Consider the following 19,879-nt stretch of genomic DNA (forward strand, 5'->3'; position numbering starts at 1 on the left):
CAGGAAACAGGCTAAAAGCGAGCCTGGATTTAATGAAAACGCAAATGACGGGCCACCACTTGCTGCTAAAGACCTACAGTATTATTGTAAAGGTACAGGAACTTGGGAAGGAGGCAAAAAGTTGATGGTGGATTGTCTGTTAATAGTCTTTGCAAGGCCAAGAAAGAAAACCATGTACAAGTTAAATTTAGATATAAATAAGAAGCAACTAAGAAGCTAGACATTAGGGTGGGGGGGTGGGATGAACTGGGCGATTGGGATTGACATGTATACACTAATATGTATAAAATGGATAACTAATGAGAACCTGCTGTATAAAAAAATAAATAAATTTTTTTTAAAAAAGAAGCCCTTCCTGCAGGGCCCCCTTTGTTCCTCTGGTAGAAAGAATCACAGTAGATACAAGTCTCCGTATGCAAATTAAATGGTTCCCACCGCAAAAAAAAGGAAGCTAGACATTAAATGGTCTCTAGGGTATCACACCTGATCCTGGATGGTGACAAGGGCTCTACAAGATGAGATGAGAAGCCATGTGAGTACTTAAGACAATGACAGTCAACGGTTTAAATGAACGTAAACATTAAAACCCACACATCATAATAGCTGTCCTTCAACACATTCTGCTAGGAAGCTGGAATTCACACCACCAGTTTGAAAGGCTACCTCAATGTCCTAAACGCAGAAATGGTGACCTGACCTGGCTGTCCGGATTGTTTACCAAAACCACTTCCAACCTGGGAGGTTAAAGAATCCTGACCACCAGGAAGAAGATGGAGTTCCATCGTTGGCCCCAAAGCCCCCTGGGAGAACAGCACCATCACTGACACAGAGTTCAGGTCCAGCCACCGAGCCCAAGAGCATGAACTGCTCCCCCGGTCCTTCTTCCGAACAGCCTAGTGTCCGGCTCTGCCCACTGTGCGTTTTTAATCTCAGATGTGAAGTCAATTAGGACAAATCTGGTTTTAAAGAGGCCCCAAGACAGGCTTCCTGGATTTGAGAGCATTTTTTCAGCATCAGATTTTAAAAAGGAAGAAGAAGAAGGGCTCTGGAGTCAAACTTTTATCTCTGAAACACTGATTAACTTTAACAGACCAAACAGAGGCTTAACCCTTGGCCCACACGCATGGACGGGGTTGGAGAGCATCCAACGCGCGCAGGGATGGGAACGCCCCCCGCCCCGGGGGAAGGACCACAGGGCGCCACCACATTCCGCTACGCCCTCCATCCTGCTGGCCAGACTGCCTTCCTCCTTAGGACGTTTCTGTGGCTCCCATTACTCTATTTTTATCCAGATGCCAACAACCAGGTCCGGCAAAAACTTTATGAGGAATCTACCATGTTCTTTCTGTTTCAATGGCGCACAAACTTTCCCCTGCTGCTTTACTCCCTTAGAAAATAAAACAGAAGACCAGGGCAAACCTCTAGGTCATGTCGACTTAAGAACAGACTTAAATGTACTCTAAACATATCCATGAGTCATGCAGCGTTGTGCTACGTCAGCACACCGTTCCGTTCGTGGCCACAGAACCCCATCGGTCCGCTGGCGCCGGCCTGGAGACAGAGTCAAGCTCTCGGAAGAAAAGGTCCTTCCCTGATTAAGAACATCAGGATCAGTTTGTTTTTCGATAGAATTTAGGTTTGGGGTGTAATTTCTCTTTACGTGTTTCCTCAATTTCTCTTGCTCCAATTTTCTCTGATGCTCCAGGAAGTTTAAAATTATAATCTGTTGTGATGTAAGGTATTGTCCCTTCGAGCCCACGCTGAAATGGAAACACAGAGAAAATACTTCAAATCCAGCGAAGATGGAAGGAAGACAGTGTTAAAAGTGAGAGTCTGAGGAAGGTCCTCTCACTCCTAAGACACTCGGCTCCGCTCCCCTGGAAGGGCCCACTTACAATTCAACCCCACAAACACATCAAACAGCATGAGAATGGGGGTGGGGACTTCTCTCTCAAACAGGCAGAATGAGCCGGTGGGGAGGGGGACACTGGTGCCTCCCCAGCTGCCTGCAGGTCCTGCCATTTGGTTTGGGGCCACACGGATGACCTTGGCCAACGTGACCCTCCATGGCCTTCCCACGGGGACCCCTGAAGACTGTCTTCAGGGAGGACTCATCATGGGGACGCCACCTCTGCTCTTTTCTCCCACACGCACGTCTGCAATGTCGGCTCCACCACGGGGCTCCTGGCCGTGCGTGATGGCGACTCTGGGCCCCAGACCTTTAGGCCACGCTGACACACCACCATGGGGTGTGAGCTCCCCAGACAATAACCTGCTCCCCCGTGACTCTCGCCCCGACTTCAGGCCCCCACTGTGGACACGGCCAGCGAGCTCCAGGGCTGCCCCCGGGGGCCGTACTCACCTGGCTCTTGAGAACACACTGTGGAATGGAAATGGTTCCAACCAGCAGACAGTTCACGTTTCTTAGCTCTTCCGGGGGCACAGGAGTGAGGATGTGGTAAAGCCTCTTCTCCATGTCGATCCCTCTACAAATTCCTTGAAAGCACACAAAACACACAAAAATCACCCTTTCTGGAAGATATCAAACTTCCCCACCACTCAGAATTGTAGAATGGCTTTTAAAATAAGAGTTTCAAGTTCAACTGTGTTTTGCTTTAAAAATACAAAGTGGCATATGTGAATATCTGAAGACTCTTGGTACCCTTCTCCTAGTTCAGCTGTGAGAAACCCAAGTCCCACACTGTCTTAACTAAGGCGCACCTGGGCCAGGGAGAAAGCCACCAGTGGGGAATGCAAAGATGACTCAGCCTCTCCCCACCGCCAATCCCTTCTTTACGGTCTGTACTAAGCACATGAGTTCTGTGGAAAGCTTTCGAGAAGCTCAGCATTGTATAAATCAAGAACACATATTGACTGAGGGCTCTGCTAATCTTGAGGTGTGTAGGTCCAGCCCCCTTCCAGAAGCATACACTGACGGTTACTGATCTCAGTGAGCCGGGGGACGATCACGTGAGGCAGGTTTGGTGAGGGACGCAGGGACCCAAGGCTGCCAGGCACCATGAGGCTGGGTCCACATGCTGGACCTGTGCGAAGGGACGCACCAGGATGCAGTGTGATCTCGTATGTGCTCAGATCACCCCTGACCGTGGGGAGTCCAGTTACACAGCTTTTCCACTAGTCCAGGGCAAGAAATGAGACGGGCGTGGTGAGAAGAGGTGAGATGGAGGAGTCTGACTTTCTGAAAACGAAACCACCAGGCCTGCGAGTAGGCTGGATGTGGAGAATGAAAGCAAGGGGGTGCCAAGGAGGACCCAGGGGCCTGACCCAAACACCAGAGTACATCTTCAAAGGACTGTTCATGGCCTGGGAACTAGGGATGGTGTGGGCTGGGAGGAGATCTGGGGAGAACATCAGGGAAGGGGTAGAAAGACCTATCAGGACTCAGTTTGGGACCCAAGTCTTAGGTGCCGGCGAGACATCCAAGCGGAGAAGTGCCGTGCTCACACGGGCTTGGAGCTCCGATGCACCGCTGTGCTGGAGAAACCCCACGGACGTCAGCCTAAGATGGACTCAGAGCCCCAGCAGTGGGTGGGAGGGCCCACGGAAAACATGTCAGATGAGAAGGAGGCCGCGACCAGGCCCTTAGGAATCTTGGAGGAGAAGCAGAGAAAGCACCGCTTCTTTCCTGCCCTCCAGCCCGCAGAGCCCGCTATACAGAAGACAGAGAAGCTAAGCTCGCTGGCCACGCCAGCCAAGTGACGGCGACAAGGTCAAGCCCAGCCATCGACAGTTAAGAAGCGGGTCAGTTTCAGTAGGTTTACAGACAGTGTCCCTCTCAGACTCACCAAACCCCAAACAATCACAGATGGGCGTCTGGGCAAGCAGGATGGGCCCACTTGCATATCCTCTGACATCATCCAGGATCTTGCAAAGCCCAACCCAGCTGGCGTTCACAGCGTATAATATGTGGGTAGGAGCGACATCAGCGTGGATAATCCGGAGTGCCACGGCATTGAAAGGGACCTGAAAGATACATGCGCATCCCCCTCTATGAATTCTACTTGAAAGACTACTTTTAATTTTTACAAGTCGACTCACCAGCTATCTGACGTTCTATCTGCCAAACCACCTACCAAGAAATATCTAAACAGAATGCGAACACCAACCAGCATTTGTTTAGTGCTTCACCGTTCTAATACAGAGAACCTAGGAAACTTAAACAAAGCTCCTGTATACCAGCAATACCTGCTAGAAATCTAAACTGAATGCCTGGAACTTTGTCTACAGAGACACAATGAGATGCAAGTTTGGAGACATCCTACATGAGCTGAAGTTGACGGAGGGAGACTATGGAAACCCCTCACTGAGGTCTCCTGATGGGAGAAAGTAAAAATCCATTCAGCGAGAAAAAGCCTCCATTCACTCCCTAATTTAATTATTGCAATAAGAAAAATGGATTGCATTCCCGGAGCACGAGGTAAATAATTACTTTTAACATGTAACTTTCTGGGTAATTTCAAACTTTTAAAGTAGAAAAACTTTTTTTTTTTTTTAATTTTATTTTTGGCTGCGTTGGGTCTTTGTTGCTGCACATGGGCTTTCTCTAGTTGCAAGGAGTGGGGGCTACTCTTCGTTGCGGTGCGCGGGCTCTAGGCACTTGGGCTTCAGTAGTTGTGGTGCACGGGTTCAGTAGTTGTGGCTCGCGGGCTTAGTTGCTCTGCGGCATGTGGGATCTACCTGGACCAGGGCTCAAACTTGTGTCCCCTGCATTGGCAGGCGGATTCTTAACCACTGTGCCACCAGGGAAGTCCCCCTCACATTTGTTTTTGAAGCCTAAATAATATGTATAACAAAATGCTTTTCTGGGGACTTCCCTGGTGGCGCAGTCATTAAGAATGACTGCCACAACTACTGAAGTCAGTGCACCTAGAGCCTGTGCTCTGCAACAAAAGAAGCCACCACAACGAGAAGCCCACACACGGCAATGAAGAGTAGCCCCCACTCACCGCAAGCAGAGAAAAGCCTGCGCAGCAACGAAGACCTAATACAGCCAAATAAATAAAATTTAAAAAAAATTGTTTAAAAAACAAATGTGAATTTGTAACAAAAGGCAGTTTAAATTACTGGCAGCTAAGTTTCACGTTCAGTTATAGAGCATCGTCAAGTGAGTAAATTGCAGTAAATCAACCAAAACTCCATTAAACCAACTGCCTTAGGTTGTTCAGTGGAGATGACATGGAAGCCTGGAGCCAATCTCTCCATCAGGCTCAGGAAACGCATCCTTGCCCCCCAGGTCACAGCCCCTGCCTGTGCAACCTCAGGCCAGTGTGTCTGCCTGGCTGTGCCCGGTTTTCTACACTGTAAGCGGGGTCTATAACAGCACCTCCCCAGCAGGCTGCCACCCCAGGTAACGTGCTCGGCAGAGCGCGCGGCACAGCGGGTGCTCAGCACTGCACAGGCCACGCAGCAGAGCTGAGTACCCTGGGCTCTAGAGTCAGGCCGCCTGGGCTCCAGTCCCGGCCCAAACTTTTCCTATGGGCCTTTGGGCAAGCTGACTCAGTGCCCCTGGCCTCAGTTCTGCCGTCTGCAAAGTGCGGATAATAACAGCGCCTCGGTGAGTAAAGGAGTTAACCCAGGCTTAGAAGAGAGCACGGCACAGGGTGAGCACTTAGAAATGCTACCTGTTGCTGTTTCATTCTGTCATCATTTGGAATCCTAACGTTATGGTGGTTTCTTCCCAAATGAATTTCTTCAGAGGTTGGAATCCAAGATGCATGTACCCTAGTGCCAGAACCTACTTGCGACGATATGTGAAACAGTTTAAGAGTGTTCTCCGGGCGCCAGGCCCTGCTGTGAGCACTCGTGAAGCCTGCACAAGCGTTCTGCGAGGTCTGGCACCGCTGTTCCCAGCTGAGAGCCCAAGTTGCACCCAGCCAGTCAGTGCAAGGGCGGAGATGGGCTGCCAGGGCGTAATCCCAGCGCCAGGCCCAGCACAGCAGTGAAGAGCTCGGCTCTGGAGCTGGGCTGCCTGGCTCTGTGGCCAGCTGTGCCACTCACACTGGATCACTCAGCTCCCTCTGTAAAGCGGGGACAGTCACCAAATCTACACCATAGGGCTGCCCTGAGGACTAAATGAGTGAGGCGCTATGAAGTGGTCAAGGTGCTCTTGGCACACAGGCACGGGCGTGTTTAAGTAACCCAAATAAAGACAATTCCAAGAGTTCAGATCACCTGATAGGGTGTCAGACCGTGTAAGGGACACAGTGGCTTTGGCACTGGGGGCTGCAGCTGGCCAAGGTAACTCAGCACTGCCAACTCGCGAAGGACTTTGTTATGTGATTCTCTGAAAAGGAAATCACAACGAGGTAAACAGAGATTTAACCTTCCAGGCCCGCCTCCCACTAGAGACATCACACAGATTCTACGCACACAGCCCACGTTCCAACCTCAGCATCTGCAGACCCTGCCCTTCCATAAACCCCCTGGAAATCCTTCAAGTCAAAGGCCCTGGCAAGCAGACCTGGAAGCCAATTCTGCATGTTTCCACTGGCAAAGTAACCATTCAGAAAATAACTGACTCTCCTTCATAAATAGATAGCTGTGACAGAGATCTGAAAAATTTTAGAGGACTATTCCTTTGAAGGAATTGAGGACAGAAGGCCTTGTAAGACTGAAGAAAACTAACTTCTCCAGCCATGACGCTTTGCTTACCTATTTCTTGGAGTTTTTCCAGACACAAACTCCGACTTAACGGACATCAGTTTGAATCCAGTAAACAGAAGTGGATTCTCCTTTTCTTCGTCAGCAAATTCTAAACTGTCTGCAAATTCTGCCAGGTGGAACCCTCTGTTTCTGACTTTGGACGTGCTCTTTGTGTACAAGCCGTCCATGTTGTCCACGTAGCTTGGGCTGAGGTCTGGCATGTACCTACCCCGGTCGGAGCTGAACTGAACGACGTGGCTGGGCGACAGCAGTCGGATCAGGTCAATAAGAAGCAGGAGACCCTCGTCTACGAGGAAGGAGACCACGGGAGCACAGTTAGCGCACAGAGAGGCGACGCACTCCTGCAAAAAGCTGGACTGCTTCTGAGACAAGGAATTGCCCCAAAACCGGGCTTCGGCACTAATGTCTGGAAGCCACGCACTTATCCCCACTGCCCAACCCTCCCGTCCAACCCATGCGCCTCGGCGGGCTTACCTGCCACCCAGCCCATCGTGTTGACGATAAGAGGGGACTCTCTCTTGTAGGAGCCGAACACATACTTTATTATCTCAATATAATTTTCAAAGCTGTTTTTACAAGAAGGCTTCCCATAATAGACCATTTTCTGGGGTGTCCTCTGGTGGGTGAAAGGTGGTCCTAAGACGATAAAGATGAGCGTCATCGATCCGGGAGAACCTAAGAGGCGGCGAGGGTTCTGGTCCAGCCATCGTCACTGACGAAGCTCCTCAGGAAATCCGAGCCCGTCCTACCACTAGGAATAGCTGTGCTCCTACTTTCGGAAGTCTAAGCTGTCAACTTCATACAAAGACACGCTCACGATTACGTACACAGTTAACCCCAACTAAGTCCTAATACAGCCACTCACTCAACAAACATTTACTGAACACCTACTGAATGCTGGGCATTGTCCTAGATACTTAGGACATTTCTGTGAACTGAACAAACATCCCTACAGGGCTTACACACTAAGGAAACGACGATTAATAACAGCAGCAGTCACCTGTTGGACTACAGTACTGTGTCCTACGTATGCTTCACACACAGTCTCTAGTTTTCATAAACACCCTGTGAGACAGGAAGCATTACTTTTCCCCATTTTTACAGACAAGGAAATTGAGAAAGAGATTAACCTGACCAAGGTCACACAGCTAGCAGAAATCAGCTGGACTTGAACTCAGGTGGTCCAGCTCCAGAGCTGATACTCCCTAATCACAACAGCAGTCTGTCCATCCCCTCTGGCTGGGGCCAGCGCCCACAGCAGACAGGTGGCCAGGACGACATCGCAACACAGTTGGCGAGGCAAGGGCCTTGGTCAATGCGGTTGGGGCGAGGCCGCCTGGGAAAGAGCTGGCGAGGCTCCCCTCCAGGTCGGGGCCAGGGGATTCGGGGCAGCCCACAACAGAGAGGGTGGCCTGCGTAGTCGAGGGACTGAGCCAATACAAGGGGACTGAGCAAATATGTAAATATACTGCGAATAACGGCAGCCAGGGTTCTTACCATCAGAGAAGGAACTTACAAATACGGAAGGGGGAAGGCTACCTAGAATGAACCCTGGGCGCTAGATTAGAATCGGAATGATCAGTGCAGGGAACTCCCTGGCGGTCCAGGGGTTAGGACTCCACGCTTCCACTGCAGGGGGCCCAGGTTTGATCCCTGGTCAGGGAGCTAAGATCCCACAAGCCACGTGGTATGGCCAAAAAAAAAAAAAAGATCAGTGCAAACTCATGGCTCTTAATAAACAGACAGATAGAGATAGACATAGAAATATGTGTGTGTACATATATGTGCACACACACACATATATACGTACATACATGACATGCGTGGGTTTAAGCATATGCATATTCCCTAACTCTGTCCATGGAGAGGATCTAGAAGAAATGACACTCAGAAGAAGATAAAAATAGCACACCTAGTTAGAGTGGAAAACCCTGGCAAACACTATCTTAACCAACTGATCAAAGCTAACATGTCTGGCAACAGGACAAACTGACAGCATGTTGATATGACACACGGAGAACAGCGTCACTTCTAAATCGAACCACAGGGGAGCCTACAAACGTACCCTTCGAATTGTCAAGGTCATAAAAGATAAGAAAAGCCGGAGGAACTGTTCCAGACTAAAGGGGACTAAAGATTTGTAAGTACACACTGGGCCTACACAGATGATTGGAACAGTGGACAAAATCAAGTAACCACACTGTAGCAAATGTTACTACCCTGATTCTGGTGGTTGTACTATGATTACACAGCAGTGTCCTTGTTTTTAGAAATACCCACTGAAATACTAAGGGATAAAAAAGGAAAAAAAATTAAATTAAGTAGAGAAAATGTAAAAGAGGAACAACGAAAACAGCTAAAGAGCTAAAGTCTAAACAATTTTTCTTTTTTGGCTGCGCTGTGTGGCTTGCAGGATCTCAGTTCCCAGACCAGGGACTGAACCCAGGCCATAGCAATGAAAGCCTGGAATCCTAAACATTAGGTCACTAGGGGCCTCCCCTAAACATTTTTTTTTTTTTAACATCTTTATTGGAGCATAATTGCTTTATAATGGTGTGTTAGTTTCTGCTTTATAACAAAGTGAATCAGCTATACATATACAGATATCCCCATATCTCCTCCCTCTTGCGTCTCCCTCCCACCCTCCCTATCCCAACCTAAACACGTATTTTTTAGAAAGCTGTTAAAATAAAGTAAATGTATTTAAAAATTCTTACTGACTAAAAGCGTGTTAAATCGCTAATATATCTAGCAACCTAATGTGATACCGTCTGCTTCCTTTAAAAATCAACTTAACAAAAGTCACACAATTACCTGAACAGGAACAGAAAAAGCATTTGACAAAATCCAACATCCTTCCATGATAAAAAACATTCCACAGACTAGGAATAGAAGACAACTTCTTCAACCTGACAGAGGTAAAGTGAAAAAGCCACAGCTAACATTTTGCTTAATGGTACAAGACTGTACGCGTTACCTCCAAGATCAGGAACAAGAAAATGATGTTTACTTTCTATTCAACACTGTACTAAAGGTTCTAGCCAGAGGTACCAGACAAGAAAAAGAAATAAAAGGCATCCAACTTGGAAATGAAGAGATAAAACTATCTCTATTCACAGATGACATGGCCTTATATATAGAAAATCCCAAAGAATTCAAAAGAATGCTACTAGAGGTAATAAAGGAATTCAGTAAAGTTACAGGGCATAAGATCAAAACACAGAAGTCAGTTATGTTTCTATACACCAGCAATTAGCAATATGAAAAGGAAATTAGAATAGCAATTCCACTTACAATAACTAAAAGAATTAAATCCTTAGGAATAAATCTAACCAAGGAGGTAAAATACTGCTTAAAGAAATTAAAAAGGGAGTTTCCCTGGTGGCGCAGTGGTTAAGAATCTGCCTGTCAATGCAGGGGACACGGGTTCGAGCCCTGGTCCGGGAAGATCCCACATGCCGCGGAGCAACTAAGCCCGTGCGCCACAACTACTGAGCCTGCGCTCTAGAGTCCGCAAGCCCCAACTACTGAAGCCTGTGTGCCACAACTACTGAAGCCCGCATGCCTAGAGCCTGTGCTCTGCAACAAGAGAAGCCACCGCAATGAGAAGCCCGCGTACCGCAACAAAGAGTAGCCCCCGCTCTCAGCAACTAGAGAAAAACGGCATGCAAGCAAAGACACAATGCAGCCAAAAAAAAAATTAAATTAAATTAAATGAATGAATAAATAAATTTATTTTTTAAAAAAAGGGACTTCCCTAGTGGTCCAGTGGGTAAGACTCTGTGCTCCCAATGCAGGGGGTCCGGGTTCAATCCCTGGTCGGGGAACTAGATCTCGCATGCCACAACTAAAAGTCTGCATGCCGTAACTAAAGATACCCTATGCTGCAAGGAAGATCCCGTGTGCCGCAACTAAGACCTATGACCTGGCGCAGCCAAAATAAATAAACAAATATTAAAAAAAAAAAGAAAAGAAATTAAAGAAGACCTAAAAAATTACAGACTGAAAACAATCCCTATCAAAATTCTAATAGCCTTTTCCCCAGAAATGGAAAAGCCTATTCTCAAATTCATATGGAATTGCAAAGGGTCCCAAAAGGCCAAACAATCTTGAAAAAGAATAAAGTTGGAGGACTCCCATTTCCCAACTTTTAACCTACTACAAAGGTACAGTAATTAAAAGTGTGGTGCTGGCCTAAGGGCAGACATAAACCAAAGGAATAGAATAAAGAGTCCAGAATGATTTTCAACATGGGTGCCAAGATCACTCAGTGGGGGAAGGACAACAAACGGATATTGGAAAACTGGACATCCACGTGCAAAAGAACAAAGTTGGACCCTCCCTTGTATCATACACAAAAATTAACTCAAAATGGATCAAAGACCTAAGTGTTAGAGCAAAAACTGACAAAATTCCTAGAAGTAAGGAATTAACATCCAGAATATATAAAGAACTCCTAAATTCAACAAAAACAAAGAACCCAATTCAAAAATGGGCAAAGGGGGACTTCCCTGGTGGCGCAGTGGTTAAGAATCCACCTGCCAATGCAGAGGACACAGGTTTGAGCCCTGGTCCGGGAAGATCTCACATGCCACAGAGCAACTAAGCCCATGCGCCACAGCTACTGAGCCCCCGTGCCACAACTACCGAAGTCCGCGCACCTAGAACCCGCACTCCGCAACAAGAGAAGCCACTGCAATGAGACGCCCGTGCACTGCCCACCCTCGCCGCAACTAGAGAAAGCCCACGTGCAGCAACGAAGACGCAACGCAGCCAAAAATAAACAAATTAATTAATTAATTAAAAAGATGGGCAAAGGACTAAACTAGACATTTCTCCAAAGCAGATGTACAAATGGCCAATAAGCACATGAAAAGATGCTCAACTCCATTAGTCATTAGGGAAATGCAAATCAAGACCAAAAAGAGATATCACTTCGCATCCACAAGAAAGGTCATAATTAAAATAACAAAAATTGGGACTTCCCTGGTGGTCCAGTAGTTAAGAATCCGCCTTCCAATGCAGGGGACACGGGTTCCATCCCTGGCTGGAGAACTAAGATCCCACATGCCCTGGGGCAACTAAGCCCGCGCTCCACAGCCTGCACACCACAACTACTTTGTTCAAGATCACAATAGGCAGAAAATGAAAACAATCCAAGTGTCCATCAACAGTTAAAAGGATAAACAAAATGTGACATAATGGAATAATCTTCAGCCATAAAGAGGAATTACTTTTGACATATGCTACAATACGAACAGACCTTAAAACCTTTATGCTTAGTGAAAAAAGCCTGACACAGAAGGACAAATATTGCATGATTCCACTTATATGAGGTGCCTAAATTAGGCAAATTCATAGGAACCGAAAGTAGGCTGGCGGTACCTAAGGGCTGTGGGGGACTGGGGTGGGGAATGGGCTACTGTTTAACAGGTATAGCATTTCAGTTTGGGACAGTGAAAAAGTTTTGGAGGTAGATAGCGGTGGTGGTTACACAACACTAGGAATGTATTTAATGCCACCGAACTGTACACATGAATAGTTAAAATGATAAATCTCATATTATGTATATTTTTGTATTAAAAAAAAGCAGTGTGGGAGTTCCCTGGTGGCCTAGTGGTTAGGATTCCAGGCTTTCACTGCCGTGGCCAGAGTTCAGTCCCTGGTTGGGGAACTGAGACCTTGCAAAGCCTCAAGGCAAAGCCAAAAAAAAAAAGGCAATGTGGGACTCTGATTTGGATTCTGAAATATAAAAAGGATATTAGTAGGATAACTGATGAATTCTGAAAAAAGACCTATAGATTAGTTAATAGTATTATATCAATAGTTAACAGTATTAAATCAATGTCAATTTTTTTTCTTTTTTTTTGTGGTACGCGGGCCTCTCACCACTGCAGCCTCTCCCATTGCGGAGCACAGGCTCCAGACACGCAGGCTCAGCGGTCATGGCTCACGGGCCTAGCTGCTCCGCGGCATGTGGGATCTTCCCGGACTGGGGCACGAACCCGTGTCCCCTGCATCGGCAGGCGGACTCTCAACCACTGCGCCACCAGGGAAGCCCCAGTGTCAATTTCTTGATTTAGATCATTGTATAGGGTTATATAAGATGTTAATATTACTGAAAAGTGTTTCCAATTTACATAAAATAAAATGGATGGGGATTCCACTTACTAAAATGGAACCCTAGAAAGGTCTTATTGGGTTTTTGTTTTTGTTTTTTTGAGGCTAGAGGAATAGTTATGGGAAGACCATGAGTTTGGGAGTGGGGGAGAATGTTCTTTTTTTTATATTTTATACTTTTGTATGCTTTGAAATTTTTTTTTTAAACAATACTTTTTTTTATTATTTATTTTATTTATCTATCCTTGGCTGCTTGGCCATGTTGGGTCTTCATTGCTGTGCGCGGGCTTTCTCCAGTTGCCGCGAGCGGGGGCTACTCTTCGTTGCGGTGCACGGACTTCTCATTGCGGTGGCTTCTCTTGTTGCGGAGCATGGGCTCTAGGTGCGCGGGCTTCAACAGTTGTGGCTCGTGGGCTCTAGAGCGCAGGCTCAGTAGTTGTGGCGCACAGGCTCCGCGGCATGTGGGATCTTCCCGGACCAGGTCTCAAACCCGTGTCCCCTGCATTGGCAGGCGGATTCTTATCCACTGCGCCACCAGGGAAGCCCTCTTTGAACTTTCTGTGTCATTACTTTCGCACTGTATAAAACCAAGACATTTAAAAAGTATATAATACATACCTAGAACCGGTTCTGTAACGTTAAGCAGAGAAACGCAACCTGGCGGAGTGAATTCCGTCTGCCCCAGATCGCACTCCAAGTAGTCAATGCAGGATATACTGAAGATTTAAAAGAAAGAAAGAAAATCTTAACAAGTGTCGCTGTGCCCAAAGGGTACATCAGATTGTAAAGATTCTAAGTGAGGCACAGGCATAATCCACCCCATGCAGCCTCACAGGCAGGACGCTCCGAAGACGACAACCAACACAGCAGAAGGACGGTAAAGAGAAAGTGGGACGCAGGCAAGGCCACAGTGTCCACTCAACATGTGGATAAAATTTTGCTTTTCTTAACATTTTATTTTTAAAATACAACAGAATTTATCCCTACCCTGACTCTCTGGATTTGGACAAATACATTTTCAGAGAGCAAGTGACAACTCCCACGAGCTTACCGACAGGGAAGGTGGGTATACCTGAGAGCGCCATCACTTCACCCCAAAACCTGGTATAACCAGACGGCCTCACTCAGCTGAGTGGCTTTGCAGGGTTGTATATAATCTCTACTTAGGAGTCAGGATGCATTCCCATCTAGTTTCTCAAATCAAAAATCCTACTTCCTGCCAAAAATCTAGCAATATGTCAAAAATACGCTTACCTATTTAACAACTGGTTAATCAGGTATCTAATAAATGTTGACTTTCCAATGTCCTGAGAGCCACAAACCAGAATGACAGGGCAGCCGTCTGCTTCTTCTGGAGGTGAAACAAACATTGACCCCTAAAATTAGCCATCTTCTTTAGGACGCTAATCATCAACAGTAACCCCCTGAGGCTTTGGTGGATAAACGCTAGACTGTATCGGTACCTATTACTCACCACAGGAAATGCTGACTAACTCTTCCATGACTGAAAAGGCACTCTCGGTTAAACGAAGGCCGTTTTTTTTTCTCTCTCTTCTAATGCCGACAGATTTCAAGGCGAAATACTCAGAGTTAATCTGGAAAGTTGGAATCTGAAAGTAACAATGTAAACTTTAAGAAAAGATGAAAACAAGCACACTTCTTTTTCTCCAGTTCTAAATTAATAAGACTTATGTAGTTGTGAGCTACAAAAGATAAATTTGATCCCTCCCTTTCTCTCACCCCCCAAATCCAACCCTCCGGTAAGTCTTGTTGACTCCCAAAGCCGTCCATGTCTCTATTTTCATAGCTTACGCTTACTACCAAGCTGCCACCACCTCTGCAGGAGACTCCAGAGAAAAAGAAAATGCATGAAAATTTAAAAGTGATGGCCACAAGGGGCTTCCCTGGTGGCGCAGTGGTTGAGAGTCCGCCTGCCGATGCAGGGGACGCGGGTTCCTGCCCCGGTCTGGGAGGATCCCACATGCCGCGGAGCGGCTGGGCCCGTGAGCCATGGCCGCTGAGCCTGCGCGTCCGGAGCCTGTGCTCCGCGGCGGGAGAGGCCACAACAGTGAGAGGCCCGCGTACCGCAAAAAAAAAAAAAAAAAAAAAAAAAAGTGATGGCCACAAGAAAAATTCAACCGAAGACGCCAGCTGTAGAACAGGTTAGTGATTTGGAATAAAGTCAAGACAGTCTCCAAAAACATCAAGCAAAAAGACAAAGAGTTGAAAGGAGGGACTCCCCTGGTGGTCCAGCAGTAAAGAATCTGCTCTCCAATGCAGGTGATGGGTGTTCAAGCCCTGGTCGGGGAACTGAGAGCCCACATGCTGTGGGACAACTAAGCCAGCACGCCACAACTACTGAGCTCACGCGCCTCAACTAGAGCCCGCGTGCTGCAAACTACAGAGCCCATGCACTCTGGAGCCTGCGTGCCACAACTAGAGAGCGAGAGGAAAAGAAAAACCCACCGCCACTAGATAGAAGCCCGCGCACCGCAACGAACCACCCACGTGCCGCAACTAAGACCCGACGCAGCCAAAAACAAATAAATAATAAATAAATCTTTAAAAAAAGAGAGTTGAAAGGATGTGGAAGGTGGAGACATGAAGTCCGATGGCATTCTAGCAGAAGTAGCAGGAAACCACAGGAAAGCCACCGGAGGAATGAGAGCAGGGCCCTGGCAGAAGCAAGTGGGTCTCAGATGGAATAAGGGAGGACCCAGGAAGAGACCCCACCCATGATCACATCCGCATGCAATTCATCAACCCTGAGGAGAAGGACCTCATAAAAGGAGCAAGGGGCTTCCCTGGTGGCGCAGTGGTTGAGAGTCCACCTGCCGATGCAGGGGACACAGACGGGTTCGTGCCCCGGTCCGGGAGGATCCCACATGCCGCGGAGCGGCTAGCCCCGTGAGCCATGGCCGCCGAGCCTGCGCGTCTGGAGCCTGTGCTAGGCAACGGGAGAGGCCACAACAGTGAGAGGCCTGCGTGCCGCAAAAAAAAAAGGAGCAAGAATCAGCCTGGGGTGAGGATTCCTAGCAGGTATTCTGGATTCTAGAAAACAGTGGAGCAAGTCCTTCAAGGTTTCTAGGAAAACTTCTGTGAACCTGTAATTCTACACTCCGCTCAACTATCAATCACTGAGGGAAGAACAAGTACATCTTATAAAATGAGATAAGCGAAAGTTTACTATTTGCCTTATATGAAAATATAATTCCAGAATGTGTTAACGCGTAAGTGTGGAAAGGAAAGTTATCCAACAAAGATCATAAGGAGGATAAACAGTGCTGGTTGGGAAAGTCGCAGGGACAAAACAAAAGCTGAAAATAAATGAAAAAAGAATGAGTTTGATCGTGGCATCTGAAACATTCACTTGGTAACAAGGGATTTCCATTCCCTTCTCAATGGCTCCGACCAAGCTGCTGGATTCTGTACTAGATTAAATTTACATGACACAAGAGCTCATTCACTGTCCTGCCCTTGTTTCATATCTTCCAGCCTCCAACCCCCTCCTACTCCCTAAGTGATAACCTTGAACCATTTCACAGCGTAAGGGGAAGCAATCAGAAGAGACCTTCCCCTTGCCTCTGGCTCTGTCCCAGGCACTGCCTTCGGCCACTCTGAAGGAACTGCCTCTGCTCCTAAGGCCAACCCTCCACACAGACACCAGAACCCGTCCCTCGCGGTCCAATCCCCCACCTCGCTCCAGCCATCCTCTCCCTCACGCACCAGCGTGCTCTCCTGGGGATCTTTCCCACCTGCTGTGTTCAATCACGAGGTTGTTTTCCATCCACCTGCACAAAAACCAGAACTCTCTAGCTCATGTTCACTCCTCCCACCACTGTTTCATTTCTTTCTTCCCTTTAACAGCTAAACTCTCTAAAAGCAAAATCCCTTACTACTAAACCCTTGAGTTCCACTCTTCCCCAGGTCTTGACCCCATTCCAGTCAGGCCAGCCCCCTCAGCAATGCAATGAAACCACTCTTGTCCAGATGGTGATTCTGCACCCAAGTTCCCTTCTCAGGCCTCATCTCACCATCAGCTGCAGCGGGGCCTCCGGTCCTCCAGCGGTTCCCCGACCACGCCCACCTGCTGTGCTCAGTCTTTGTTGCTCTGGGCTCAGACCCTGAACCTTCTCGTTTTTACCTGTGTCAACTCCTTGGCGTTACTATCCTGTCTCACGGGCTCCAGAACCCTCTTCTGCTGAAAGCTCCCAAATTTACATTCCCAACCTCCTCTCTGAACTTGACTCTCACACTGAACCTCCCACTTGACATCTCCAGCTGAATGTCTAAGAGGCATCTTTAAGCTACAGATTTAAGTCTCCTCCCACAGCGCCCCGTCTCCGTGCCCCCAAGCACTCACACCTCACACCCAGTCTGTCTGATTTCCTATAGAGTTGACTCGGTCTACTGGCTCGTGGGAGATAATTATAGTGACCGACCCGACTTCAGGAAATTAATACTAAGGGCAGCAAAAATTTGGAGGTGAAGAGAGAGATGGGATAAAGTGTAAGTACACTGAAATTACTCATTCTCATTCAGAGTTTAGAGAAAATTCACACTGTCTCAAGTTAGTAAATCAAAATATAAAGATAACCAGTTAAAAAAATATAAAGATAACCACTGAAGAAATATCAAAAGGCATATAACCAACTATAGTAGAAAACGATGACTTCCTCTGGGGAATGAAGCTAAGGGGGGTAGAAGAGACAATTTTCACGATATAGCCTTCTATACTGACTACTTTTACTTTACACAAGTCACATTCTGTACGACTTACAGCACAATGTGACAGACAGACTGATCTTCCAAAGGGGCATCCTACATAGTCATCTGACTGTTTTGGTGAAAGTAATTAGCAAAACTCTGAATGAAAACTGGTTCTACCTCTTGTACGAAAACGTAAGATAAACCTGGATGGCTGATTATGAAGTTCACAGTGGAGGTTTTCAGACGTTCCAGCAACAGAATGGAACACAGAGGAGAAAAATTCTTCATCAAACAGTATCTGTCATCTGTAAAGAGAGATATAAACTATCTTAGAAATAGCACGCCATTAAACTCTATTCCCTTTAGGACCTCCCTCTCCTCTGCTAAATTCCAAACTTTTGGAGACTAGGAATTATGTTTGAGAGACTTTTCCAGGAGGCCATATTGCATGATAGGAGCACACCTGGGTGGAGAAGTCAATCCAGGTTTGCTACCTAAATGCTGTGTGGCCTTGGGCAACTTTTCTCATCTGTAAAATCGTGAAAACAATAGCTTCACTCTCAAGACCCTGGTGAGAGTTTAAATAGATACAGTAAAGAGTACAAGTTCTAGGCCATAGTAAGCATCTGAAAATTATTCGCCTTGGGATTTCCCCGGCTGTCCAGGGGTTTAGACTCTGCGCTTCCAATGCAGGGGGCACGGGTTCAATCCCTGGTCGGGGAACTAAGATCCCACATGCCGGGCAGCGCAGCCAAAAAAAAAAAAAAAAAATTATTCACCTTATTATGATACATCCTTAGTAAATCACGCAGTTTTTTTCATTACCTTGGTTCAGATAAGATCTGAGCAAACTTCGGGCTTCCCTTTTCATCTCCTTCTTGCTTTTCTCATGCACTGAGTAATGAACTGCATTGATAGTCAGGCGACAGTGGGTATAGGTAGAGAAGACGTTTTGGGCAGGTTGGCCTTGGCTGATGGTAAAACCAAACACCTGCACCTGGCCATAGAGGCAGGTCACACGACAGATCCCGCTAAAAGTAAAGCCCTAGAGGGAAAGAAAAAATAAAGGAAGAAATAAGGTTACAGATTCTGTTACCAATGACAGAAAACTTCTAAGATCTTAACTGGCTACTCAGACATCAAAAGGAGACTGATTTCCAAGTAACAGAATACCTTGTAGGTGACTATCTAGTATTTTAAACTAATAGATTAAAATATTAATTTTTTTAACCTAAGATCATATCCTATGGCAGCTACAGGGACAGAGAGTCTGGTGAACACTGACCCGGGGGGGCCCCCTGAACTCAGCTCTGCTGTACTCCTGGCTCCCTGTTCTTACAAATGTCCAGCGCCTGCCGAGTCTCTCCCGTTCTGGGGTTTTCATCTCCCTCCTGTATTGCGGGGGACCTCCCAGACCAACGTTCAGGTGAACGTCAGGGGCCCTGCAATCAGGCTGCCAGGGTTTGACTGCTGGCTCTACCTACCTCTGCTGTATAGCTTTCTGGCAAGTTACCTAAGCTATATTCTTTCTTTCTGTAAACATTCCTAGCGGTAATGACTCCGTAGAGCATGCATGGGTACTAAATGGGTTCACATGCCCCAAATACTTAGAACACTTAGAGCCTGACATTTCTAAGCACTCGGTAAATGCTACCTATTATTATCATTACTATTAAAGTCTCTCCAGCCCCGAAGACTTAGAATTCCCTCGGGAGGGTCCTTGTTACGCTCTGCCCAGCACCACCGCCCGAGGAATGCGTCCAAAGAACCCGCAGGGGGACACGGGCCTCTCCCAGCCTGCAGCTCCCGGGGCTGCGTCCCTACCCTCCCCGCTCCGCCCTGCCGGCTCCCCGGGCGCGACCTACCTGCCCCAGCGGCAGCAGCAACACGGCGCGGCCCGAGCCGGCCGACCGCACAGGCGGGATGGGGAGGATCGCGGAACAACTCGGGGCCGGATCCTCGGGCGGGCGGGGGCTGGGGGCCGCGGTCTTGTGCCTCCGGGGCGCCGCCGCACGCGACACCAGACAGCCGCCCTCCCGCCAGTCCACGCCGGCCGCCTGGGCCTGCAGCAGTCGCCGCCGAAAGCGCCTTCGGCTGCGCCAGCGCAGCCTCCCGAGCCGGCGGCGGGGCCGATAGCTGAGGATGAGGTGCTGCCGGGCCTTGCGGGCCCGCAGCCACGTGGAGCGAGAAGGACCCCTCTTAAACAGCAGCAGCGAGTCGGCCATGCTGCCCACCGGCGCCTGCTCCTCGACAATCTCGCGAGATCCCGTCGCTCCGCCCCCGCGGCCCGTCCAGCGACCTGGGAGTCGCTGGCGTCCTCTGCCGGCGGCCTCGGCAGCGCCCCCGAGCCTCACCCGGCCCCTTG

General features: G+C 47.9%; 1 protein-coding gene across 1 annotated transcript; it reads right to left on the reverse strand.

Annotated features, from left to right (window-relative positions):
• Positions 1 to 1,044: 1,044 nt before the first annotated feature.
• NOL9 (nucleolar protein 9) lies at positions 1,045 to 19,779 on the reverse strand. Its single transcript, XM_067718644.1, has 12 exons — positions 19,380 to 19,779; positions 18,340 to 18,559; positions 17,692 to 17,819; positions 14,279 to 14,414; positions 14,059 to 14,155; positions 13,423 to 13,520; positions 7,159 to 7,320; positions 6,673 to 6,970; positions 6,193 to 6,304; positions 3,807 to 3,984; positions 2,363 to 2,496; positions 1,045 to 1,760 (listed from the first exon to the last, which is right to left on the reverse strand). The coding sequence occupies exons 1-12, from the start codon at positions 19,737 to 19,739 to the stop codon at positions 1,611 to 1,613; spliced, it is 2,073 nt and encodes a 690-aa protein (XP_067574745.1). The 5' UTR covers positions 19,740 to 19,779; the 3' UTR covers positions 1,045 to 1,610.
• Between the last annotated feature and the right edge of the window lie 100 nt (positions 19,780 to 19,879).

Source organism: Pseudorca crassidens, chromosome 2 (assembly GCF_039906515.1).
Source record: "Pseudorca crassidens isolate mPseCra1 chromosome 2, mPseCra1.hap1, whole genome shotgun sequence".
NCBI lineage: Eukaryota > Metazoa > Chordata > Mammalia > Artiodactyla > Delphinidae > Pseudorca > Pseudorca crassidens.